The sequence below is a fragment of the Apteryx rowi genome, unplaced genomic scaffold, assembly GCF_003343035.1.
Source record: "Apteryx rowi isolate R43461 unplaced genomic scaffold, aptRow1 scaffold_655, whole genome shotgun sequence".
In the NCBI taxonomy this organism is placed as follows: domain Eukaryota; kingdom Metazoa; phylum Chordata; class Aves; order Apterygiformes; family Apterygidae; genus Apteryx; species Apteryx rowi.
The window spans coordinates 25,328-52,461 of NW_020450933.1; the positions used below are offsets into that span (position 1 = coordinate 25,328).

General features: G+C 42.4%; 1 protein-coding gene across 1 annotated transcript in view; it reads right to left on the bottom strand.

Annotated features, from left to right (window-relative positions):
* Positions 1 to 27,134, bottom strand: part of FANCD2 (FA complementation group D2) — a 57,132-nt gene that overhangs the window by 17,644 nt on the left and 12,354 nt on the right. The window contains exons 10-29 of the mRNA XM_026084927.1: positions 26,425 to 26,512; positions 25,319 to 25,423; positions 24,070 to 24,170; positions 23,474 to 23,582; positions 22,676 to 22,711; positions 22,132 to 22,275; positions 20,923 to 21,057; positions 19,360 to 19,491; positions 17,227 to 17,334; positions 14,733 to 14,842; positions 13,237 to 13,294; positions 12,406 to 12,531; positions 11,091 to 11,164; positions 10,846 to 10,986; positions 8,769 to 8,869; positions 8,341 to 8,456; positions 6,423 to 6,531; positions 5,529 to 5,627; positions 2,570 to 2,679; positions 1,317 to 1,463 (exon numbers count right to left, since the gene is read on the bottom strand). Of these exons, the coding sequence (XP_025940712.1) occupies positions 1,317 to 1,463; positions 2,570 to 2,679; positions 5,529 to 5,627; positions 6,423 to 6,531; positions 8,341 to 8,456; positions 8,769 to 8,869; positions 10,846 to 10,986; positions 11,091 to 11,164; positions 12,406 to 12,531; positions 13,237 to 13,294; positions 14,733 to 14,842; positions 17,227 to 17,334; positions 19,360 to 19,491; positions 20,923 to 21,057; positions 22,132 to 22,275; positions 22,676 to 22,711; positions 23,474 to 23,582; positions 24,070 to 24,170; positions 25,319 to 25,423; positions 26,425 to 26,512 (2,149 nt within the window). The remainder of the gene's footprint in view (positions 1 to 1,316; positions 1,464 to 2,569; positions 2,680 to 5,528; positions 5,628 to 6,422; positions 6,532 to 8,340; positions 8,457 to 8,768; positions 8,870 to 10,845; positions 10,987 to 11,090; positions 11,165 to 12,405; positions 12,532 to 13,236; positions 13,295 to 14,732; positions 14,843 to 17,226; positions 17,335 to 19,359; positions 19,492 to 20,922; positions 21,058 to 22,131; positions 22,276 to 22,675; positions 22,712 to 23,473; positions 23,583 to 24,069; positions 24,171 to 25,318; positions 25,424 to 26,424; positions 26,513 to 27,134) is intronic.

Genomic DNA, 27,134 nt, shown 5'->3' on the forward strand with positions numbered 1-27,134 from the left:
TAGGTGCTAGTGTTATACATCTCCCCTGTTGCAGGTATGGGATCATTGGTTCTGGCTGCTCAACGCGTGAAGTGAACCTGGCACCCTGAACACAGCAGAGGCAATGGCAGTAACATCCTACCACTGAGAGAGAAACCATTTACACATTGAAGTTCAAAATGCCACTAGGATGATAGGGATAAAAAAGAGGTTCGAGCCCAAGGAGTCACAAATCACAACACCAATTGAGTAACAGTCAACAAGTGATTTGAAATAATCCCACACAGCCCAAGAGATCTGTCAAACAGTCTCCCAAAGGACCCGTGTCCTGCACACACAGAGACAGCTGCTCTCAGAGCAGGCCAGGCAGTACTCCAGCCTCCCACAAGTCATTCAGCGCTACCTACAGAGGAGGGGAGAACCAAAGAATCTAATTGTGCCGACACTGTGCAGACAGAGCAAAAGCCTGTTCCTAATCCAAGGAGTATGAAGACCAGAGGGGATGATACTGGAATGTTAATGAACTTTTGTAGGTCTTTCAGTTAGCTTTAATATGACTTAAAGAGCATATAACTTATGTTCCTGTAAGTTAAGGTTTTCAGACTAAGCAGGACACACAGAGATATCAGAGGAAGAAGAATCGAAGGCCGTGGCTATATACAAAAAAAGGTGGAAGCTGTGAACTTTTCACATTTTACTAATCTTACTGTAGCATAACAAAATTAGACTCCAGATGGACTCAGTCTGCCTGCAAAGAGGGTAATAAAACTAAGCACTTCTGCTTTCCATATCCATATTAATGCAGTTTTATATAAGTGCCCAGATGATAAACAGGACCCTGCCCTGTGAGGGCACACCCATGACACCGATCCCACATTTGTGCCGAGTTTCCCATCTGCTGACGCCTTGAGACACTCGCCTTTTTGCACCATTAGTTAAATATCAGAGGATCTCTCCAACAGGCTGGCCACCTCTTAGTGCTTTTAACATGCTAGAATGTAGCAGCATTCAATATTAAAGGCCCTTCCTTTCTGTTAAGTCTATACATGTTACATGGTATCTTTTCCTTCCATGCAACATTTATATTGCATTATTTTTAATGTAGTTGCTATACTCCATGTCTACTGTTCTCAGGAAAGTTCTTTTCATCTCAGTGCTTTGAAGTACTTGGTTTCTTGAGGGGCAAATTCTTTCCTGGCACCCACAGCTCACAGCCCTGGATCAACACTTCTTAACATCAGTTTCTATCCATTTGAATAGAACAAAAGGGGCCAAGGCCTCAGAGAAAGCCAATTACAAAAAGCGATATCAGTATGGTTTTACACTACTACATTCACCTCAGTATGCATCTCAGTGTCCAGGACAGACTTTGTCAGCAGCCCACAGTGCAATACAGTGAACACATCAAGGTCTAACTCTCGGAAGTATGGGCGATAACTCTGCAGCTGGGCCAGAGGGTTTCCTGCCTCTCTTTCAGCAGCAGTCTGAAAAGCAAACGGCAGAATTAAGCTTGTGGCCTGGGCTGCACATTAACAGAGGATAAACCATGTAAAAAGATGGGACCTATAGTACTATCTCTTGTCATTTCCAAGGCAATGACTAATTCAGTGTCATTCTGGTGACAATAGGCTCTTTGCCAGTGTATTTTTCTATCAGCTTCCTACAAGACTCTCTAGCTCAAAGCAAGCTATTTCTTTCACTCTGTCTTCTATATTTCTCACCAAGTTGAAAAAGAATGAAGAAAAATTCCCAATAGTTAGTGCATAGAATCAGAAACATTTTCATTTTGGACTACACAAGGCAGTAAAAGTGTTCTGAAAAGAAAAATAATACCTATGAAACTGGAATAATCTTTGCCATCTCCTTTCCGTGAATCAACAGCCACCATGAAACCCGTTCTGGACTTGGTGAAAGGCACTGGCCCATAAGTACCACAAAAGATGAAGGCAAATAATTTTCTCTTTGAGAAATACCAGGACGGTAAACTGCCTGCCTTGCTATGTTGGAGGAGCCTTTGGTTGACGAATAAAGTTCTTAGAGACTCGCTCCACATGGCCCTGTCATAGCAGCTAATGTACACTACATTTGCCTCACAACAGGATTTCTGCATTCTGTTTCTAGACTTGGACAGAGTATGGCATCTAAGGACTAGTCTGTGACCAGTACTCAGGTAAGAAAGATTAGACATGTTCATTCCCCAAACTATTGGAGACTTTCTTTATTCCCTGTAACTTAAGTTGTTTTGTTATTATATCTAACTCAGTTATCATATCTGTACATTTTGAGAGATGAAAAACTGGGTTAAAAATAGAAACCTATCATAGTCATAACCAGAGAGTAACTAATAGCATTTCTGAAAATCTGCACAGTTGCACTGTCCTGAACAATACTGTCTGCTAGAGTGGCTGGCCTCTGCAGCACCCAGTTTTCAAAATTCAGATGGGAGGCAGATGTCAGAAAGCAGAATTGAAACTCTCAACTGCAATTAACTTCTGCAGTTAAGAGCTCCTCTCTCAATGTTTTTATTTATGCTTCTGTGTTGCCTCCTCTTTTCTGCCTTTCTCGCAAGTCCCTGGGAGTATGTAACTACCTTCTCCAGCTCGGAGAGCTCAGTATCAGGCTGGTTTCCCTCAGAACTGTCATCCACTTGGGAACGGTCTGCAAAGCAGGTTTTGCTGCCATCAGGCTTCTTTTTCCTTCCTTCAAAAGAAAAATGACCTTAGAAACAAAGGCTACACTGTACTCAACACAGGATAATCTACCCAGGCTTCAACGCAGGGAAATGGTGCAAGCTGTACTTTAATCAAATCTAAGAAAGTGTGGAACACGCATAGACCGTGTGTCATCTGTAGCCAGGATCATGGTCCAAAACAGTCAAACACATTTTGGGCTCCCTCCCCAACCAGTTTCTTTTTTTAAAAAAAAAAAAAACACAGTAAGAAATTAAAACAAGTCTCACTCTTACTATAGTTTAAACATGCTACGATATAATTGCAAAAATGGGTGGTCATCTCCAAAAATTTTTGAAACAAAACTAGTGTTGCTGTCTCAGACACAATACTAAGAAAGGAGGTGGACTTGGAAAAGGAAGATAAAACACAGAACTACAGCAGGGACACACAGGGATGCTAAGGTAATAGCAGAGTAGCTCAACGAATTTCTCACATTGGTCTTTACTGCTGACAATGCTGGGGAGATTCTCGTACCTGATGCACTGCATAGCAGAGAGGTCAGAGGAACTACATGGATTTCAAATAATCATATAAGAAGTATTAGACCAAACCAGATCTTAGACAGATCTGACATCTTACTGGGTGAGTCACGAGGGCCAAGTGACACTCGCACAAGGGCCCTGAAAGAATTCCAGTGCAATTTTTTAGAACTGCTGGCCCTGTTTCCAGAGGACTGATGGTGTACCAGTGTAATTCCCATTGATACAAAGGGTCTCCCTAGAGACCAGTGAGTCTGACTTCCATCCCTAGGAAAATGGCTAAGTTGCCTACAGTAATAAAATCACTGAGCATGTAGACAGTCTGTTGGAAAAAAGTTAGTAGGACTACTGCAAAGGAAAAGCCTGCCTCACTAGCCTGTCAGAGCTCTACAAGGGTGTTGATAGCATATAGGTAAGGGGGATCCAGCAGGCAGAAGAGATTCAGATCTCCGAAAAGTCTTTAACAAGGTTTTGCACCAAAGACTACTAAAGAACTGAGTTGGGATGGGACAGGAAGAAAGGTGCTTTTATGGACTCAAAGCTTGTTAGAGGAGAAGCAGCAAAGGGTAGGGCTTAATGGGCACTTTTCTGATGGAGTCAGCAAGGGCAGTCCTTCAGGAACTGGTTTTATTCAACTTCTTAAACAATCTGGAAAAGGGAGTGCTCAAGGAAATCTCCAACAACTGTGAAATTTGGTATATGCCTTCATCTGCCCTTTTACAATTGCTGCACAGATGAGCATTACGGACTTCTGCTTCTGTATCTCTGTGATCCCTTTTGGGAGCAAAGCCAGAAAGGAAGCAAAACAGTATCAATGAAGCTGCATCATATGAATCAATGAAGCTGCTTGTGTCATTGGAAGAGCAGGGTCAGACAAGTGACAGTCTTCCACATCACAGTAAATAAACTCTCTGAATCAGACAAGAAAGTGAATTTAATATGTTATGTCTTTTCTAAGGAGCTCCTTGCTCCCTCTCCTCTGGGGAATCACCTCAGGCTAAATTTCATGACAATGCCTGAGCTGATCTACTGGCTCTGGGGTAGCCCTGCTCTTCCTCCTACTTCTTTCTCATGCTCCCAGCCACACACTCCCAACACTTGCCTTGCACTGACTTAGGCAGTCTGATCACTGGGTAGGCAGAGCCAGCTTGTTAAAACAGTGGAAAACTAACCAACCCAGCAAGAAGTAAACAGCCAAAGTGGCTTACTGTGTAAACAAGCGACCACCAGAGCCAACATGAGGGACAGGAAATCAGGCAACTGAGAGTGGAGGTGTGGGGAGGAGAGGGAAACCTCCCTCTGTATGATGGGGACAAACTATTAAATTTGTTTCAAACACAATGAGTTGCTGCACACCTAGAAGAGGAGTGAGGTTGCTGTCATAACTGTATCTTCAAGGCTTCACCCATGGTCACAGCACTCACTGATTTTTGTAGGTAATTAAGCTGAGCTCAGGAATCTCTTGCAAAGGTCTGGGCTTACCTCTCTGCGCACTTCCTTTTCCTCTTTCAAAATAAAATATCTGAAGTGATGGATGTTCCTGTTGTCTGCAGAGCATAGTCATAACTCTCCTATCTTATTCACACTCCTATGTGACAGGTCCAGTCCCTACAGAAAGGGTTTGGCACAAGAAGAGAAAGCATAGGAGAAAAGGGCTCTCCGACCTGTGCCACCCTTCCAGTTGTTTTCATTGAATGTAACGTAAAGTTTTGAAGCTGTATTTAGGTCCAGCTTGGCTAAAACATAGACACCTTTCCAGTCAATGTTAATCTAAATTAGAAGCAGAACTAGAGATAGAAAGAACAACCCAGATCTTCAGGGATTCAGCTTAAAAACCTGAAAGGCAAGTTCTGTTTCTTCTCTGTGGGAGCTGGAAATGGGAAAGGATGAAAGAAGCATTTCCTTGTGCAGCAGAGCCACGACAATGTTCCTAAGAGATCGGTTAGGTACAACCCAAAGGACAGAGATTGGCAAGGCAGCTCAAGCCACAAGCTCAATATCACACAAGTGTACAAACCCCTCAAAGGCAGAACAACTTACTGCTGCAGCAAATACTTTGGCAGGTGAAAACAGTCAGTGAGGGCCATGGATTGTAACTGTTGGATGCTAAGCATCAGCTTCCCCAAGAAGATAGACCATCACCTGCCTGGGGTAGCATTTTTTTTTATATCTCCACTTCGGTTGCAGTAGGAGTCAATCAGATAAGACTGCAAACTAGATAGCCCATACCAGGAATTCTGTGCTTTACACACACACACAAGTGCAATGGCTGCAGTGCAACATGCCAGTCAAGCCTCACGTCACATCTGTTTGCTTAAATGTTTCAAGCTTTCTTTACCATTCTTTTTCTTCACGGGACCAGCAGCACTGATGGATGATACTGCCTCCAAAGCTTCAGAATCAAAAGTAGCTGGTGGTGGGACATAGCCAGGGGTTGCTGAAAGTGCCAAAATATTTGGTTAGTTCAGTTCCTGAATGACAAAATACCACCAAGGTACGTATCCAGAGGAAGTACCCCATGCCTCACCATCCTGGTGAATGTCCCCCTGCTTTTATGTTCTGGTGCATTTAGCTTCAGTCAGCCTCACCATATTCCCACACTGCCCTGGAATTACAGTTCTTTTCATTCCACCGGTCAGTGAAGATAACAGGAGCTGAGTTGTCTTTGGACATTTGTCCATGTTAGTGATGCTAAAAAAGCTCTAGCACATTTGAGCCCTTTCCTTGCTGCCCCTGTAGTGCTGTTGGAGCAATTTAAAGGTGTTGAGGCTGCTCTTTATCTAGGATGGAGTTTAGCTGTTGATTTACAAACACAGATCGTAATGGAAAGCTTGTCAGGGAAACACGCCGTTTCTTTAGGATAGAGGCTGGTTTATTCCAGTATCCACCATGTTCAAGCAGATTCTGTCAAGCCCATCTGGGAATAGTTGAAGAGAAATTGAAGGTACATACACAGATGCCATTGAGGAGGTAATTAAGAAGGGCAGTTTGGACTCAGACAAATTGAAAATAGTAGCTGTTGCTGCATGAACTCTTAAGCCGCTGCAAACGTGCAGCATATACTTCTTTCGTTGATGTTTTAGCCAATACCTTTCTCTTTGCAGGTGGGGCAGATGCAGAACATACAAATTCTTCATAACAGGACTCAGTATATGAACGTAACTCAACTGCAGTCAGCTGCACATTTGCTTCACCTAATCTGTGCTGAATCTGTGTTTTGGTACCAACTCACCTGCTAAGCATTTTCCCAGCACATTCTGCAACTCTGTGATGTTCTGTAGACGAGTCAAAACTTTCCCCTTCATCTCAGCATCCTGTTGCTGGCAGAAGGCATTTACAACCTATAGACACAAACCAAACCTACTACGAATAAGAGAGATTTCTACCCACTTTTACTACTTTTTGTTTTCAGAGTAACATCCACACGTACCAAATAAGCACACAACATTTAGCACAAGTGACCTGTGTGACCCAACCCAGACTGCATGAACAAAGCTCTTCAGAAGCCCATGAGAAGATAACATGGACATAACGGATACAATCTATGAGGAGCAATAGGGCAGAACCTATAGGTCAAGTTTTAACAAAAGAAGAGGAGCTAGCAGACAGCTCTTTTTTTCCTCTAGAGAGAGGGTTTTCTCCAGTAATAAGAAACAGGCATCTGCCTAGAAGAACATTTCAGGGCTTTGGGGAATGGCTCAGAAGTTGCACAGAGGTAAAACTGCGATGTCCAGAAGGAACAAGTTTTAGAGGGACAGAACTTGCAGAAGCATACATCTGTGAAGGGCTTCCTGCATTCGGGGAAAAAGCAGAGCTTTTAATGCCCACTGGCTCCCTGAAAATGGAGAGGAAGGTATCTGTGCCGGCCAAGTTCTCCTATACAGTGCACATTGACAGGTTTCAGTGCTGCTTGTGGCACTGGAGACTCCTCAGCTTCCCAGTCTGCCAAGAAAGAAGCAGTCTCATGAGAAGAGCAGGAACAGGGAGGACTGGGATGTGGAACTACACCAACCTAGCTGGTTCTCTGACACTGCTCATATACTCAGGATAACCCTAGCAAGGAACATACCAACTGGCCTCTGATGTTAGCAAATACATGGTACAAATCTGCTTGAAGTCACTGCTATTCAGTGTTCTATAAGCTCAGAGAGGTAAAAAACAAAGCACAGAATCACAGAAGAATTTAGTTTGGAAGGGACCTCTGCAGGCCTCTAGTCCAACACCCTGCTCAAAGTAGGGTCAACTAGAACAGGTTGCTCAGGACCTTTTGCAGTGCAGCACGAATATCTCCAAGGATGGAGATCTCAACTTCTGTGGAAGTGGAGCACAATCCTGTTCCAGTGTTTGACCACCCTTATGATGAAAGTTTTTCCTTTTATCTAGTCAGGATTTCCCATGTTCCAAATTGTGATTGTTGCCACTTGTCCTTTTGCTGCACAACTCTGGGAAGAATCTGGCTCCATCTTCTCTATACCCTCCTATTAGGTAGTAGAAGACCACAGTATGTTCTCACCTTCCCACAAACCCAGTTTTTCCAGCCTCTCCTCATATCTTGTGTGTTCCAGCTCATCATCATCTTGGCAGCTTCTGCTGAACTCACTCAAGGATATCAAGGGAAGCCCCAAACTGGACACAGTACTGCAGAGGGTGCCTCACACATTCCAAGTAGACGGGAACAATCTCTTCCCTTGACCTGCTGGCTACTCTTCTGTTAATACAATATGGAGAGACTGACCTCTCTTTCTGATGCCCCACTCTCCTACTGGGGCTTCCACTTTCCTCATAGTTGAGATATATTTGGGGTTTATGACATCCTGCCTGCAGTATTGAATTTCATTTTCATATACTCAAATGAGCCACAGTGCACAGGTTGCAGCTGAGCAGCAGGCAGAAAACACATCTGCAACGCAGTGCTTTGAGACTCTGCCCAAGAACAGTGCAGTTGCTGCTAGGAGCAGCATACAGGTTAAATGGTAGCAAAGAGAAGAAGGTGGAGAGAGCACTGAGATCTTGCTGGAAAAAATTCCCAAAGGCAAGACTCTTCCTCAATAAGAACTGCACCTTTGAAGCCCAAGGCTAATGTTTCTAAGCACTACTCCTCAGTGCTGCTCCAAAACCTGCAGACCAGACTCCAGACCAACTCTACCCACCTCACGGAACCAGTTGAGCGTGTGGAACAGAAGAGAGCACAGAAATTCCCTTTCCTGCTTGGAGAGAGAATCCAGCTTCCCTTCAACCTCCAGGTCAGTCAGATAGAGGGGGCAACCTGGGAAAGAGCAGGAAGAGGATGCGTTGGACTGGTTTTGCTCCCCCTACTCTGATCCTTCAGTCTTTGTGTGGACAATATATCTTCCTAGTGCCTGTATCAATGCCAATAATCGTTCAGAGTAAGCCCAGTCACTCCATCTCCAGACAGAGCAGTTGTCTCCTTTGCCTCCCCTCCACTTTGCAGGCAATAGAGTGCCTGAGCCTACCTCACAAACCGAACAGCTTTTCCCATGACAGCAGGAAGTCTTTGCAGATCTGTGACAAGAAAAAGTCAGCCAGATGGGCTCTGCTAAAAGTCCATTTCCCATACCTAACAAGGCATCAATCTCCTCCAGGCTCCCATTGTTTTGCTCTCCAGTGTAGAGTCTCAGCAATCGGAAAGAGGGTGACAGACATATTGGCGATATTACCCTGGAAAAAACAGAAGTGGAGCAGGTTGTATGTTTTTACGTACATTCAGGACACCCATCACTTATCCCTGTGTCCCTTGTCCTTCCACACCACCTTGTCTATGCCTTCTATTTTGCTTTTTGAAAGTCAGCGGAAATGTATCATGTTTAAACTGTTTTCCTTGTCTTTGCTCCCAATGAACAAAGAAAAAAAACAAATACCTATGATCACCAATTATTTGGAAAAGCATAAAGGCCAAAAAAACCTGTTGTACTTAACCAAAAATGGAGTCAGATTTGTTTCTCATAGAAATCAAAGTATACGAAATTACACAAAAGACAGTTGTGAGCAGTGGAGAAACTTTCTTTAACGTTTTCTAGCATTCTGTTGCTCACATTCTGAGTGAGGAAAATTAACATTTTTCTATAGATACAAATAAAGTAGCTATATTTGCTTGTTATTGATACGAAATGGTCGTGTCCTTTTTCAAGCACATCTAAAATCTCAACCAAATCTTGTGGCAATAAATTCTGCAGGATATGAAGGTCCCAGTTAAAAAAATCCTTTTATTATTTTTAACTTTGATACCCTATTGTTTCATTAGATGTTTTTATTTCTTAGATGCTTTTTACTCCATCTCCCAACCACAAAGTCTTTGTTTCTCAGTGAAATTTCACTTGTGGCCGCATGTTTGTGGTTGTGGTCTGGAGTACAGTCCAGGTACAACTGAAGGGTGAGAATGAATCACAGAATAGCTGGGGCTGGAAGGGACCTCTGGCGATCATCTGGTCCAATCCCCCTGCTCAAGCAGGGTCACCTACAGCAGGTTGTCTAGGACTGTGTCCAGTTGGCTTTTGAATATCTCAAAGGATGGAGACTCCACAACCTCTCTGGGCAACCTGTTCCAGTGTTCAGCCACCCTCACAGCGAAGAAGTGTTTTCTTACATTCAGATGGAATTTCCTATGTTTCAATTTGCACCCATTGCCTCCTGTCCTGTCACTGGGCACCACTGAAATGAGTCTGGCTCCATCTTCTTTACACCCTCCCATCATATATTTATAAACATTTTTAAGATTCCCCCTGAGCCTACTCTTCTCTAGGCTAAACTGTCCCAGCTCCCTCACCCTCTCCTCATGTGACAGAAGCTCCAGGCCCTTCATCATTGTTGTGGCCTTTGTTGGACTCGCTCCAGCAGGTCCACATCTTTCTTGTACTGTGGAGCCCAGAAGTGGACACAGCACCACAGATGTGCCCTCACCAGTGCTGAGTAGAAGGGAAGGAACACCTCCCTTGACCACCTGGCAATGCTCTTCCTAATACAGCCCAGGATACTGTTGGCCTTCTTTGCTACAAGGGTACCTTGCTGGGCCATGTTCAACTTGTTGCCCACCAGGACCCCGAGGTCCTTCTCTGCAAAGCTGCTCACCAGCTGGTCAGCCCCAGCTTGTACTGGTGCATGGGGTTATTCCTCCCTGGGTGCAGGACTTTACACTTCCCTTTGTTAAACTTCATGAGGTTCCTCTCTGCCCAAGTCATGTGCTATTGACACACACTAAGACTTTGGTGATGGTGCCTGAGAATCGTTGGTCAAAAAATGAATTTTGCTACCTCAGAGTTGCCTATCCACTCAATATGGTATTGAGCATGGTCCCCAGTATTTCACTAACACTAGAAGAAAGAGCTATTTGACAGATAGGAAACATTTGTCTCATTTGACAGTTGGAACACAAGGCTGAGACCCAACATTATTTACTCAAGATCACCTAGACAGCCTGAGACAGAACAGACTGCCAGTTCCCAATCACATCCTTATATCTCTAGACATGTCCAGATAGGTCTAACAACAGAAAAAGGACAAGAACACAGGAAACAACTTCTCCACCCAGGTCCTAATCAGGCATTTTGGCAGGCAGGGTTGTGCACAACACGTTGCACCAAATGAAAACACAATTTCTTTAACTATGAAACAATTACAAAGTGTAAGTGTCAAAGTACCTTTTACTTGGGTTACTCACTCCATCATTGACCCTGCCAAGCTCACTCTGCGACACCAACGGTAATAGGTTAATAGCAATTGCTCCCTGACTTTCATCTTCATCCAGATTATACAAAGACTTCAATGGGAACAAGAACATACTGCAGGGAAAGAAAACAAAAATTAGTTGAGGGGATCATCATGTTGACAAACACAGTTCTCGACAACAGAAACATTATTAATACTGAGCCTGCGTTTAGCATACCCATCCACTGTGGGGTTGAGATCCACCACAAAGTCACTGGGAAAGTTCTCCACCAAACTCTTCCCAAAGTGGTCCTATTAAGAGAGGAAAAAACCTGCTCAGCAAAGGGGCTCAGTGAAGAAAGCTGCAACAGCAGAACTGGAAAATGCAGAAGATAAGGCCAAGAAAGTGCCCGGAACAGTCACAGGAGCGAAGCCCACAACCTGCAAGGAGAACCAGGGCCTGACCTTTAGAGACAAAACTAGGAAACATTACCAAGTATGCACAACCAATATTCTCCCTGCTTTTCGGAGGTGGGCTTGCCTATGAGCTCCCCAATGTGACAGAGAGGCAGAGCAGCCACCTGGAAGAGGAAAGCAGCTATGGAAAGTTCTCTGTCCTAAGAACTGATCATCAGGGTGAAGAGCTATAAAGTGCTGGCAAAGTTTTGTTTCACCTAACGTGTCCCACATACTTCACACACTTCATTGTTAGCAACAATTAAGGAAGAAGTAAATTAATAGGTGTGACAAAGTCTGGACAAACAAATTATGAAAAGACCAAAAAAGGTCTACACCAGCTACATTTCAGGAGACTGGCATTTCTAACCTCAGGTATGGAGCTACTTCGAGTGACTGTCAGCATTTCACAACTCCCTAGTCACCTTCCCTCATACTAAAATATACTTCCTCCTCTCTGTAACCAGCAGGTGTAAATGGTGCTGTGCCACCACAAAGCCTGATGCCACCAAGAGAGATCAATTCTACAACAATTCTCATGCTCTCCTAGGCCCCAGGATGACTTTCTACCCTTCTGGCAGGCACAGCACACATGCAAAAGAGCTCCTAGCAAGAAGGAAGAGGTGCCCAGCGGCCTCCGCAAATTTCTTCCTATTGCCATAATTCCTCACTGTGGCTCCTCCAAGTGCTTAGACATCAGATAGCCTTAACTGTCTAACAGGAAGCCAATTTCAATACCAAGCTGAAAGTTCTTTCAAGTTTTATCTATGAACCTCAACTGCATACTCTGAAATGTCATTTAATTTCCTTTAAAAGGCTCCCCTCCTTCCTGCTGTCATGTAAAAGCTCATATAAATGAAGCCATTAAAGCACAGTGGGAAAGGAGCAAATCTGTCAGAATCCAAAAAAAGAGAGCTGAAAGTGGATTTTGTATCTAATCAGTCTCTTACAGGAATCTTAGACATGCCTATAACAAAGAAAAAGTTCTCAGACTGGAGTGAAATCCTCAGATTGACCCCATCCTACTAACACCTGAAAAACTGCATGTTTCTGAAGAATTCATTTAAGTGATTAGGTTCAAACCACTCTAACCGTACCAGGAGCTGCAGGTCCAAATTCCCCCTCTGCTTCTCAATCAAGTTGGCGAGTTCATCATAGTACAAAGCCAAGGCCTCTGGTGTTTGCTCACAACAGAAGCCCACAAGGTCCAACAAGGTAGAAAGCTGAAAGAGAAAGAGCAGCCTATGCAAATGGGTACAGTTTATGGATACCCTGAAGCTTTTACCTTGATCACCTGCCCTTGTTACATTAATTTACCCTGAGGATGTCCAAGAGCTTCAGCTATGGGGTAACAGCCCATGGTGTCAGTCTTACAGAGACCCAGTTTTAACAAAGAATATGGGCCTTTTAAGAACCTGGCCATGATCCACCATGGAATAATACACAGGAGTCTACCCAGAGCCATCATTAAATAGGGAACCAGCCCTAGAAGATGGTTCTAACAGAATAAAGGAAAAAGCTGGCTAGGCCAATCCTGTACAGTGAAAGTGGTTTCTCTGGATGACCTGAGACGCACTGCTGCCAAGCTCAGGGAAAGGCAGAAGTTGTCTTTTGCTTAAGCCAAATTGCCCTGTTTCTCTCATTTATGTTTGAAATGAAGTCTGGACAGGAGACTTTCACTAGATGTTTGCACTACTGCTTGTCCTGGGCTGGCAAAACCAGTGAGTGCTATCTAAACATAGACCCTTGTTTCTCTAAAGCCATTTTTCAGATTCTTGGCTCTGCAGCAACATGCAACAATCCTAGGCCCACTAGATATAACTCCCAACAGACCTATATTTCTTTGCCAAGGCTGTGCCTCCAGCCAAATCTCCATATCCCCCCTTTCTCCCACACTGCCTGCAGCATTACTCATTATTGGCACTCACCTGCCCGTCATTCTCGCTGTTCAGCTCTGATCTCTCCAGTGAACCATCTCCTTCATTTCTGAAAGCAATTGATAATCCTGTTTTTGCTTTGTAACACTTAGGGCAAAACCCACTTACACACAGACAGGGTTCCCTCTCCAGAAATTGAAGAATTACACATGAAAAAGATGCACTTTGAAACATTATTAAGGAAACACTTGCTGTTGTTTAGCACCTTCAGGACAAGGTTTGTTTTCAAGGATATGTTTTTTCTAACCTGTTGGAACCTATGGAAACCTTAGTCCTCTAGTCATCACCTCCTCCAAAGGTCATAGTGCCTCACCTTACCCTCAGTCTGTTTCTAATACCTGCAGGTGTACATTTGGACAACTAATCAAATTCCTGCTGCTTACTTGCAGGGTTCAGAAGGGTAGTTTTTCCTCTTATAATTTTGCTTTTGAGCCTGTCTCCTCCAATCTGTTTCTAAGAAATCAGAGAGAATGCTGAGTAAAGTACACCAAGATCCAATGTGCTGCAAAGATCCTTCTCAAGTGCCAGCAGGCAAATTTTCCCCACGTGCTTGGATCAGACTTGGGAGTTGGGAAGGAATTTCTCTACAGACCAAACAGACAGTTTCCAGGAGGATTTTCTCCTTTTTCCTGAAGCACAGAACATGATCCACCAGCTGGGATTATCTGTGTGCATTTTATCCAGCAAATTACCTGCCACTGAAGGTGTCTTGAGGCACTTTTTTTTTTTGCCTGTAGTCTACATTTTAGGATTTTCTAAACCTCCTCTTGAAATCTGAGACTTAAACTGCTGCCTCTGAATTAGCAAATCTGCTGTCAGTGCTATGGGAGCAGTTATCAGGAAGTCCACTGAGTGGAGCTGGAGCTAAGATGGGCTTTTCTCTCCGTGTAATAAAAAGCAAAAGCGTTTTATAAAGAAGTGCAAAATGAGTGAGCTAAGCAAGGTTTCCCAACACCGGTCGAATCTTTATGTTCCAAGTGCTTTAATCATTGTCACAGCTTGCCTGGTTTATCAACATTGCTTGTCAATAATTTACCGAATACTTCAGAAATTGTCATGCTAATGCCCAGCACAGCAGTAACAATCTTTCTTCTCACTTCTGTTTTAGATTTCCCTGTATTCAAACATGGAGCACATTAGGCTATAGAGCCTAAGTGTCAGAAACTGATTTGCAGTCAGTGCATCATAGTGTCCAGATCTTTTTCTAAAGAACAGAACTTACTGGTATAGTAATAGAACTGACTGGCACTGCTGGTGCCAGTCAAGACATCCACGAATAAGCATTAACGAGAAATTCAGGATGCCTTCAAAATTAGCAGCAGGAGAGCAGTATTAAACAAGCTGCAACACAAAACACTGCAATTTTCAGAATAGACTTTTAAATTATTGGATTTGACTAAGATCTGCCTAAGCTAGATGGCAATGCCCCCCTCACCAAGCATGGCCTTAAAGAATATTAAATTCAGTTTTTCTACATTCTCTCTCACCTTTTTAATGCCATGCTGCCTATCATGGCAACAGCACCAATAATCCCCATTTGTTTATGGTTAGGAACAGTGCTGGAGAGCCATTTCCTGATCACCATGTGCATGTCATCCTAAAGAGAAAGACACGGACTGTCATCACACAGGCACTTAGGAGCATCAGTCACAGTGCTATCAGCATCTTCACTTAATGTCATCTCCAAAGGTTGTAAGATTGTTTATAAAGCTGTAATCCCAATAAAAGCAAATTCAGTGATGCCCTTTATCATGAAAATACTGCTCACAACTCTAGATAAAGCTGCAAACAGTATTAAAAATGGCTTGCTTTGACTTTGCCCTAATTAATACACAGAGTGTGTAGTTGGTCCAGATTTCATCAATGAGGAATATAAAAAAATTGGTGCATGGTCTTGGGGCCCTTCACACACAAACAGCAGCTCCAGAGCTGCCTTGTGAAACACTGTCAGCTCCAGGAGGCTCAGGGATGGAGCAGGTTTTGGTGAAAGTCCAAAGAGAGCTCTAGATAGCCGCACACCAGATACCTGGGATCAAAACACTCCTCATGGCTGCCTCCCTTGTCTTTTGGGTGTGAGTAAACATGACTGCACAATTGTAAAAGCTTCTCTGAAGCAGCTCTGCAAGCCCATGGCAGGTCTCAGTGCAGTATGCTCTACATGTAACAGTTGTGCCAAAGTGGCTAATCAATTGCACTTTCCCAAAATGGACACAAACAGCTTTGGAGACTTCTGAAAGTCTGGACCACTAATGATAGACTAAGAGGTCTCCTGACACTGATGGTATGAAGCATACTCAGCCCTAGAAGTGTGATGCTTCCAGAAAGCTGGGAGACTGCTCTTCTGGATGTGGAGAAGTCTGATACTTTCTGAAAAGACTGAAGACAAGCACAGAAGTGTGTGGCAGATTAGCCACAGACATCCACAGTGCACCCACACTGCTAACAGATGAAAGATAATCAAGAAAGCCTCCATCTTGGAGAAATGAGGAGAGAACAGGTAACCAGAGGCTCAAATAGAGCAGCCACCAAGATGGTCCAGAATAGCATCTCTGACCTGTTCTGCTCGATCCCTTAAATTTACAAATTGGAGGCAAGAAAAGGCAGAAACCTTAGCTAACTAGAGAGTCATGGGAGAGGGCCGCCAAGTGGGCCCTGAACAAAGTCAAGAGAAAGTTCACTTTCCAGAGATGTAAAAGTAATTGATTTCAAAGTACGAGAAAGGGATGGACCAATGAAGGCACTAAAAAGAAAAGCTGCTTAATTTAGCCAAATAGCAACAGTCTTGTGGCTAGCTTAAGCAGTGATTGCTGAAGAAGAGCGGGGATCTTCTGAAGAGGAGAACAATTCAGCAACCCTGTCATGAGGAGGAGCATTCTCAGACTGCAAGAGAGCATGTGAGTGAACTCAGAAGCAGCTTCATAGAAGTGACAAAGATCTCACAGGCCATTGAAACATGTCATGGAATCAAAATTGCCTTGGCTACACTGATGCTTATTAGCTGTCCCTATCAGTAGGTCCCAGAATATCTGGCCCGACAACTGTCTGAACAGTCTGGCAAAGGAGGAGGCTGGTCTGTAAAAAGATACTCAGGGATCCAGGCCTCCCTGAAAAGGAGTTAGCATTAGCTCTAACCAGACAGTGGTCTTGAGGCAGAGGAGATGGAAGTTTGAGATACGCTACACAACCAGTGCCAACAAGACAGGTGATCAAACTGGTAGCAGAGAAAAGGATGGTTATGCCATCTTTTCTTGACCTCTGCTAGGCAAGATGCCTCTGGAATGACATGTGCAGTGCTAGGACAAATGCCTCACCTGTCTGGAGTGATTCTGGCATCTAAGAGACATTGGTTTAGAAGCACTGTTAAGAGAAGGCAAAGAGGAAGACAGTTTCCAGGATACTGATTTCTTTGGAGACCTAGCCCTAGAGTCTTTGGTACCACCAAGGACAGAGTTAAACTGCCATCCCTGGATCTCCACAGTCACAAACTCTCAGCTCAGAATAAATTCTAGAGCTTACACTCTTGCCCATTCTTTCCACAACTCAAGCAAGCGATGAGCAGGACACTTCTCCACCTTGTGTATTGCCAAGGCAACTATCACAAGTCACACATAGGAAAGAAAGACTTGGGGCAAAGTCAAAGAGGAGAGCAGTTCAGCCAGGAGCTAAACCTGCCACACAGCTGAAAAACTTGGGCAGCAGAGAGTGAGAAGTGAGAAGACCTGAAATGGCTACAGGCATGCCGTGTTTTACGTGCCACAGACTAAGCAGGAAGAGAGGAGAAACAAGAGCACTGTCTCCAAGATACTGAAAATTTTTCCTTTGTGGTCTCAAGCAAGTGTGTACAAGCATACCCACAACTAGTAGGAAGATTTTAAACCCAGACATTTTCACTGTGAAAAAAACCAACAACAACAAAAAATCTCAAAGACTTTTATCTGATCACACACAGCCTATACTCCTTCCTCCTGTGCCTCTGCTCACCTGAATATAGCTTCCTTCTTGCCTCTGGCTGAATGCTAGCATGCTGAGAATGTAGAAAAGTTTCCGGATCTGGCACGGATTCAGTTTTTGTGTAGAGTCTAAAATGGTCTATAAGAGAGAAACCACAAACTAACTTAAATACTTCAAGAAGTCCTTCCCAGATTCCCAACAATATACCAATTGTAAATCACAGAGAAGCCAATTAACTTTACCTTTTTTGTACATGCAAGAAAAAGCTACATTCAATTAAATAAACATACATGCAAAATTATTGCTCTGGCCTCAATTACAGCAGCTCATTGTTTCAGAGGCTGAATGAGAAGAATACACAGGCTACCACAAGCATTTTGGGAGTGCTCCAATCCCTCTATTGACAGCTGATTAGCTTCTCTCACAGATTTGGTCCCAGGGTTCAAAGTATTTGACAAAATGAACATGACTTATTTTGCTAATATTTCCATTACAAGCCCTGTAATGGCCAAGCCTTTAACCATTTGTCCAGTGTGTCAGAGAAAACAGTTCCATTGTTTCCCAGAACAATGCTAGCTTTCCTGCCACCAGGCTGGTATTTTGCTAACATTATTTTTCTCCTACTACTAGTCAAACCTTAAGAACAGTTTGGAATGAGGCGTTGAGTTTGACAAGGATGACAGCAGGATTAGATAACTCCTTTTGCTACCCCCAAGAAAATTCACCATTTTAAGATTAAAAAATGGCAGTCTGGGAAGATGATTCTTGCTAAAATATGCATATTCTCTCTCTGCTGAAGATGCTCCAGCCCTGTGTAAGCCAGGCATCTGCGGCTCTACAGATCTTTTTGCAGGTAACTGGCTCAAGTGTCTCAACCACCTCCAAGATGCACGTCAAACATGGTACACAGCCTGATCTTTAGGTCTTGCCAAAGCATTGATTAATGTCTTTCACATAAAAGCTTTGCTAATGCATCAAAGTTTGGCCCATAGAAACCGTGACCAATAGATGATCAGCCAGCACAAGAACGTGCAAACAAGGTCAGGAGGAAGATCAGATGATCTCAGTGGACTGCTGAGAGCAAGTGCTCCCCCACCACACTTTCGACAACGCATTCAATTAAGAGCAAGAGTTTGAGGGCTGCCTCTTTCAAGAACTGCTTTCAAATCTCAGTCCTTACTTCATCCTCCCTCTGTCTGGAGGCAGACGAGTCCCATTTCTCCCTTACCCTACAGATTGAATGTTCGACAGATTGCATGTGATTTCTTATGGCAGACTTGAATGTCTTTTTAGCATATGTTAATCAAGCAATTTAAATTTAACAATCAACCATCCAAACATGCAAAAAGCATGCAGCTTTCACACAGTGCATACTTAAACTGCATAATCCCCTGCCACCAAATGGGCTCAGAAAAAGCCCAGAGTCAATGGGGTAGTGGGGAATACATGGACTCATACTCATCAAGGGCTCTTAAATACAGGATGTCCTTAAACTACAAATCATCACAGATGGGAGAGTATTCAAGGAAAGTATCACTATGTCCTTGCCTTGCTGTTTTGCTCTCCCTTACACCTCCACTTTTTACTATTTTTGGAAACAAATTGTTTGTCAGGCCAGACCCTACTTGGGCATTCTTATGAGCCAAAAACCCAATATTTTTTCCCCATTGGGTGCTGCCTTCTTTTCAGTTTTAGGGCACGAATCCTTTCCTGTCCCCACCATGAGCTTTGTTTTATGATTCAAAAGTACTGTCAATCTTTCAACATGGCAGAGGAGGCAGCAGGGCGGTCCACAAGGGAGACAGGTTTTTGTTGAGTATTTGAAATAGCTGATATTAATAAAGACAAACCTAAAAATCATTTTCCTTCTATCATAGGTTTCATTCCATATCTGTGATTTAAGCATTTTCCAATTACAGGGAAGGGTAACTTTTCTCTTTTTCTATTTCAATTCTCCCTCTCAAAAATCACAGTCCTATCTTACAGCACACCCTTTCATAGCAGACACTTTTTCCTTCTGATCACTTCATTTTTCAGGACAGTTTGCTTCACAGTGGTTGCTCCATTCACTCTGTTTCTAGAAAGTGCTGATCTGTTCTGGATCTGGGACGAAGTAGTACAAGGGTCCTGAAATGCAGCCCGCCCCCAGAAAAGATACATTACCTTCACAAAAGTGGCATACCGCATCAGCAGGGATGGATGCAGAATCACCAAATCAGTGAGCACATCCAGAGAAATATCCACTTCTGCCTCATTTCCACTGCATATATGAGTCACCAAAGCACTCACAACTTCCTGAGGAAAAACAAAAAAACAAAAAAACCCATAGTGAAATATCAAGAGAAAGAGGTCTGCCCTGTTTTGCTTATATAAAATAAATGGATCGGGTACAGATAATCATACCAAAATTGAACCATGTTATTCTAACTCCCTTCTCAGTTCACAGCACGCTAAGTCCTAATATCTACAATACTGGCTTTCCCCTTGAGTCTATATTTTGTTTCCTTTTCAAAACTGGCTGCTTCCATGAAGTTTCTCTTTATCAATTTTTCCTGCCTGCTTGCTGATGCTCCTGCAACTTCTGCTCTTTGCTACCATTACTGTGACTAACACATAAGATGATAAAAATCCATCTTGCTTTCTTAGGCATGTAGAATGCTGCACCTTACCCAGGATCACTGCTCTAACTACAGCAGTTCCAATGTCTCAACTCTCTTCACCAACAGCAGTTCAAAACTGACATTTTTGTTTCACAAATCTTTTACGGTCTCACTTCAGCTAACTTCTGGACAGGGATCGCTATCCACTCCCATCCACTCTCTGTGGCACTGAGTCTTCCTATGTCACTCATTAAAGACTGGCAGTATTGCTAATACAGCCATTCTCTTTTGCAGTTCCCGATATAGTATTATTACTAGACTCACTAGCTTGTTGCAGATGTACTGATGACAGTGTTCTTTCATGTCTCAGGTTTTTCTCAGCTGGTTTTTGTTTAAGTTTGCTATAGCAAGTAGTACAGATGCAATGTTGGAAAAAGTCTTAATTGTAATCATACCATGCCCCCAAAAAAGTAAAAATACATTCTGAAGCCTGTGTACAGTTGTCTTCAATCCCCAAGTTTTCTGATGTCAGCCTGTCTATGGGAACTCAGAACAGTTTGGTCTGTGATTATTTCAAAGAGTATGCGGAAGGACTGCCAGTTGGTCAGAGTTCTAAGAGGGATCTGTCTCAACATTTTTCATCACAACAACTTCTCCAAGGAAAATGAAAAAAAGTTTCAATATGAACTATAATAATGGCTTTTTTAAATAGGGGAGTCTCAAAGTGACTAGGTAAGACAACAGAAATGAGAAGAATTTATGAACAAATCTCTGCTCACTGCGACCCTGTGGGCTAGTCCAGGCTTCCAAGCTAGATCTCAGACACCTTGATTGCTTTCTGAATTACAACAAACCCAGCACGGTCCCCACTGCACCTTAAGTATTTTTCTTTCCGCCACCTCTGAGGCCTGCCTGTTTGCTCCCTGCTTCTCTCAGCAGTCTCTGTGCTTGAGCTGCTAGCTACCAGAGCCTTGCTGTGATTCTTCCCCAACTTCTGCTTGGACTTCTCTACAGCTCTCCAAAAGCTTCCTCCTGCCTCAAGGATCATGACATACGTTCTAGGATAAAATGCAAATAAATTAAAAATAAACACAAATGAAAACAGATGCCATCCATCCTACCATACCTGCTGACAGTAAGAGTCAAAGGCTGCAAATGCTTGTTTGTACATGCAGCTGCCAAAGGAAACCATGGCTGGGTGTGTAGAGTGCAGGAACATCTGAGCAAGTGCTAGGATTGAAGGAAAGAAATCTTTGATGACCTGAAATACAAACATGAAAGAGGAAGGATTACTGCTGCTTGTTTTCAATACTCCCAGCTCTGATGGAAAGAATGTGCTACATCTCATCCTGAAAGTGCTTCTCTAGTTTAGTAGGTGTTTTCCTGAATTCGCTTACTGTCCTCTCTAGCAGAAATGGGCAACAAGAGCAGATACGGCACACCAGAATGGGTTTCCTCTAACCTTGTCCACACAAATAATTTACAGATTGATTAAGAACCCAATCTGAAATGCTGCAGAGCTCACAATAGCATATCACTTATGGTGACACCAGGGAAGTCACTTTACAACAATGCACTACTAAATAAAATCCCCAGGGCAGACAGGCTCTTGGCCTTATTTTAATACAAGGGTTCCATTACATCAAAATACTAAGAAAAATCTAAGTTAACTTTTAAAGTGAGCTTTGTCACACAGAGCTCCTTTGAACAAGCTCTTATTCAGATGTAAAGTGACCTAATTTACTTCATCTTAACTTATTCTAGAAGAGAACTAAACTAAAACTGAATTAAAGCCACTTTTATTCAGAATAAGAGTACCTAATTAAAGCATTAATGTAGTTTAATTATGCCACTTTAAATTCATAACTCAGTGTTTCTCATCTGCCACCCACCTCCTGACTAACAGCACTGTCTGTCCTTCTTCATTGATCCTTTCAGTTTTCTCATAGTACTACACAAACATACACCCAATATACATACACATCTAGACCTAGAAAACATTGTACTTGAAAAATTGTAAACAAACATATGAACTTCTAAAAATACTGTGGGACACAGCAGCATGTCAGGAACACAAAGGATGGATCCTGGACTGGAGCACATCAAGGTCAAGAGTTTTTGCATCAAAATAAGAAGCCCATCCAGTTCCAAGGAGAGCTCATCTCTAGAAAACCACAGGACAGTTACAACAGACGATATGCCTTTTTGGAGACTGATCAATTACCAAAAAGAGTAACTACAGCAGTAGGTGTATATAAAGGGCTAAACGATCTTCTGACAAGATCTTTGAGGGATAAAAGAGAAGAGGGAGTCCTGAAGCAGAATCAGCACTGACCAGTGAATGATTTTGGAAGGCATTCTGCATCAGCTGTTCTGGCACGCAGCCAAGTCGAATTTTACTCCTCAATACTTTCTCCGTTTGCTTCCTGTTCTTGGTATTTGTAGAATGGATTAGGAGCAAAACTATCAGATCCAGAACCTTTCCAGAGGAAATAACCACCAATCATTATGCTGAAATGACATTAAACAGACTAGACAACTACACACTTTGAAATTAAAACTAAGAAAAACAAGAGCTCAAAAAGCCACCTCTCTGATAGTCACAACTGCAGAAAACCTCAGTAGTCAACAAGACAGAATCAAAACAGGATAACTCTGTCCCTTGGGCTTTAGAAGGGATGAATTAAGAGTTACCAAAATAAATGGATGGCTGTTCTACTAGAAATAACCCAAATACCCTTAGAACCACCTTTGCAACATCACTGGCAGTTTCTGCTCCAACTATAAAATTCTCTCCATTTGCAACCATGGAAAAAAACCTTGCAAACACCACTAGAAGGGGACACTCCCAGAGACAAGTACAGAGTCAGAAGTATTACCTTATGGTCAGATACAGACATGTTGTTCTCAATAGCCTAAGAGCAAAAAAACATGAAAACTGTTACGCTAGAGTACAATACTACATTTCAAACCATGAGGGCTAAACAGCAAAAATGAGGCACTGAAGACAAATCGAAAAAGGCAGACCAAGAGAAATATTGTTCACATACTTCTCTCCAGCACAACAGAACATCTACCCAAAACAGAAAACCAAGTCTTGCCCAATAGTAAAGAATCCAGCACCAAAAAAAAAGAGCATGAACATTCAGCTTGAACAAGGACATTCTCAATATCAGGCTTGAAAAGTGGAACTAAGGTACTGAGTAATAAAAGGCTAAGAACATGATGCAGTCTTCTGATTTACACTGAAATGCAATTTAAAATGAAATTTAACACAATGCCAGCCAACATTCATTTTCAAGGATCTTAAAAACTTCACAAAGCTCAGTCTCAACATTGTTGCTCTCTTGCAGATAGAAAAACTGAGATTTTTTTCAGAAAAATTCTCTCCTAAACTTGTAGACTCAGGTTTATCCCGCACTTAAAATTTTGGGGTCTGTAGGGTAGAGTTAATACTGCCCAGAAGCTGTCTTGAAAGCACTTTGAAATACATAACTGGGGAAGAAAGCAGACTCCTGAAAAAGCAGAGCTAACTTGGAACACAGAATGAAATTTGTATCAGTGAAACAAATGGGTAACACTTGTCTTTTGATATCATATTTGATTACAAGAAAGGCTCAGGCTCAACCTAGGGATCCGACTACATAAGGTAAAAAAAGACTAAGAGTGCATCTGACCTTAACCCAAGCTTCAGAGACATCTTTCTGAAATCTCACAGCTAATTTGATTACATCAAAAAGTAGCTTCACACAATTCTGGCTGGTGGTTACTTGGCTCATGGAAGAACTGGAAACAATCAAAAAGGAGGAGACTTATTGTGAATATTGCAGTAAAAGGAACAAGTCACAGCAGTTACTTAAAGCAACACTTCTCTATAAGGAATGCTTTGGCAAGGACAGGGAGTTTCAGAAGAGAGTTTCAGAAGAGGCCGAGAGCAAAGGTAGCAGCACCAACCAATGATGTACTGGAGGGAAAGTAAAGAGATGAGCTGGCAGCAAAATTATTGCAAATGGACTTGTATAACCCTATGCAAACACAGATGCAGCTGGCTCAAAAGGAATCACATGAATGGGGAAACTAGCTGGACAAGGACTAACAAATGTGTTGTATTAGCACCAAGCAGGAAGGAATAAAGGTGTCATAACCAGTGGTGAACGGGGATAAATTAGGTTCAAGTATGTAACTAGGTGTGCCAGAGAGACCAGTCAGAGAAAAGCTGGAGTCCTCTCATCCCATCTTACCCTTTAAGATTCATGTAAGTATGCTTGAGTACCTGGCCTGGACTTGGCTTTTAAGCTTCTTCTGGGAACCAAGGATCTGCAGGGGCAGAATGCATGATGACAAATCCAAGCTCTTACGAAGATCAGAAATCACCTGTAGAATACAAATCCCTGTACAAATTACTATGACTTATGAGGAAGGAAGAAAAATAAGTTGAGGAAAAGAAAATACAACCCCACAGAATAACCCTAGAGTTACAGATCAGGAACTAATGTATTTGTAAAGACTCATAAGCATTTAACTGTGCTCAATAATTTTTACTTTAAAAGTGAATTAGCAAGCACTTTTTTCATCACCATCATGTCATGAAGAGGATTTCTTAAGAGTTATTCCATGAAATTCCCACCTATATCCACTGTAAGCTGCTGTGAGCTACTTTTATTCTATCTAGCAGCAGAGCAAGAGATATGGCAGCCACAAGACTCTTGCAGCATGCAAGTTTACCAATTTGACTTTTGTCATATACTAGTGGATCAGCACAGATTGGATTGTTCTAGTTTTCACAGTGGTCTCCCCGAAATATGTGGGCAGATCACATCCCACATCTGGATTAAGTTGGGGTTTCTTTAGAGCGTGGAAAAAAAGCATCTTCAATAGTTCAGCAAGGCTGGACTCCAAAACACATCTGGCTCATTTAAAAAATATTCTGAATATGTTTTATTTAGATAAAGCAACTCCAAAAACAGAGGAGGCTTAAATCTGGAACTGAAAACAGTCCTCCAAAAGCTGAACCACCCTAGTGGGAATGTTTTCAAAACATGATTTAGAACAGATCTCAGTGGAGAAAACAAAAACAGAATTACCAAATTGCAATCCTAGGTCTTTTCAACACTTCTGGAATTTAAACCTCTTAAAAGGGTTGTAGGATTAAAATTTTTAGACAAAATTCAAGGGCTTAAAGTTGCCACCTAACCACAGTTTTTTAGTCTAAGAACTTAACTCAGTATAATTTGACTACTTTCAGTTAAGATGTTAACACTGAAAAAATAAATAAAAACTCTAAGAACAAATTAAAAACCTGTAAGTCAGCAGAAAGGAGGATGTTACAATTCTCATGCCTGAAGGCACAACTGAATCCACATCAAAAGACGGCACATAGTTTCTACTTTGTTTGGCAGTGCTAAAAATTTTATTTGGAAATATTAAAGCATACAACCCTGTGCCTGAAGCAACTGGCCTCTGTCAAAACACACATTAGATTAGACCACTTATTGGTTTTTAGTACAGCGTGAATACTGCACCTCTGCTGCATCTGCAGCCTTGACGTTATGGAGGATGAATTTGACTACTCCAGGCAAATCTTCCAGTTTTACAGAAGGCACAATGGTCATGGCAGACTGACGCACCTGAGGAGAGAGGTCAGCTGTAAGACTGTGGTTCACAGAAACATAGATATGTTGGTGAGAAGAGATCTTTGGAGGTCTCTAGCCCAGCCTTCTTTTCAGAGTAGGAATACTGCCAATACTAGATCAGACTGGCCTTGGCTTTGTCTAGCTGGGTCCTGAAGATCTTCAGGGATGGAGATCCCCCAACTCTCTGGTAGTTTGCATCAGTCCTGCAGACCTTTCTAGTGAAAATTTTTTTCCTAATGTCCAACCTGAACCTCCTAGGCTGGAATTTGTGACCACTGCCCCTTGTTATATCACCTGGCACTGCCAAGAAGAGCTCAGCTGCATCATCTTTTAACTGCCTTTCAGAAGGGAAAAACATGGAAGTGGTGTAGTATGCTATAAAGCACTAGCCTTTGGGAGCTATGTAAAAGAGTATTTAATACACTCAAATGAACCAATTTTATTCTACTCATACAAAGGCCAAATGCAAGAAGTGCAACAATCTAGCATGCCCAGAAGGTCCAAGGCACAAGAGCTCTTCTACTTTATCTACATTCTGCAGAGAAGAACTATGATCATGCAATGATGTAAACAACAGCCTGCCTTTACTTAAGAATACAGTAGTCTAGTCTGCTCACTGTACCTCAAAAAAGAAAAAGGAAAAAAAAAACAACCACGAAACAGTGACAATAAGTGGGTTTAAGCTGGTAGTGGACATTCATTCCAGAAGAAAAAAGTGCTTTTGCATTTGCTAAGAGAACTATGTTTGAAACTTCTGAGTGCATACTGTAACAGCCAAAAAACTTCTCTCTGCTCCTCAATAAGCCCCTCATGCATGTTTCTGAAAACAATTTTCACTTCTCTAATTGCTTTACAGTTTCAGCTAGCTCAGGACATCTGTAGGCCTAAAGGAATCAGATTTAGCAAAATACTTTGAATGACTAGAATAGCTCTAGCTCTCATGTTGCTAAGGAGGGGCTGTGTTCTGCTTGGCCACTCAATAAAAACTCTCTTACCTCAGCCAGAAGTCCTGCATCAAGATCCAGACGAGAAAGGGCATCCAGGATTGGAACTGTTAGCCGTCTGCCCTGTTTTAGTAAGTAACTGATACATGAGGAAAAGAAAACAATCTTCTTAATAAAGCCATGAGTGGGTCTTTAGTAAATTGTAGGATTTCAGTAGTTTTTGTGCTTATTCAAAAAATTTCTACAACAGAGAACATACGCCACCAGCATTATGGAAAACTTGTTCCATAAATTATCACTTCTCTCTGAATATGCTGAATTGTGATTTTTGTTGATGAAGCAGATGTGAAGAATCTACCCATTTCCAATATTATTTTGGTAATAACAGGGAGAAGAGACAACAACTTGGTACAAGCCTCAAGCAAGAATTTGAAATTTGGAAAGTCCTGGGTCCACTGCGAATAGAAAAATTACAGAGATTGCTGGTATATAATTTAACCACACACACCACTTTGGCTGATAATTTCTAGCCGATTTTGCTGTTAATATTCCTAAAGTTTCTGGACAGAAAAGCACGCAAGGCTAGAACAAACATCCTTCAGGATGCAGCTGGTACTGCAGTAGCTTCTTAGACCAAAGGGAGAAAGTGCTGAGTTAGGAACTGCCTTCCACTGCCTTCACATTAATGACTCTGATCTTTACAAGCCCTGTGGGGCTCCAAGACCCAGATTTTAGAAAGCAGGTAGGGAGTGAGGGAGATG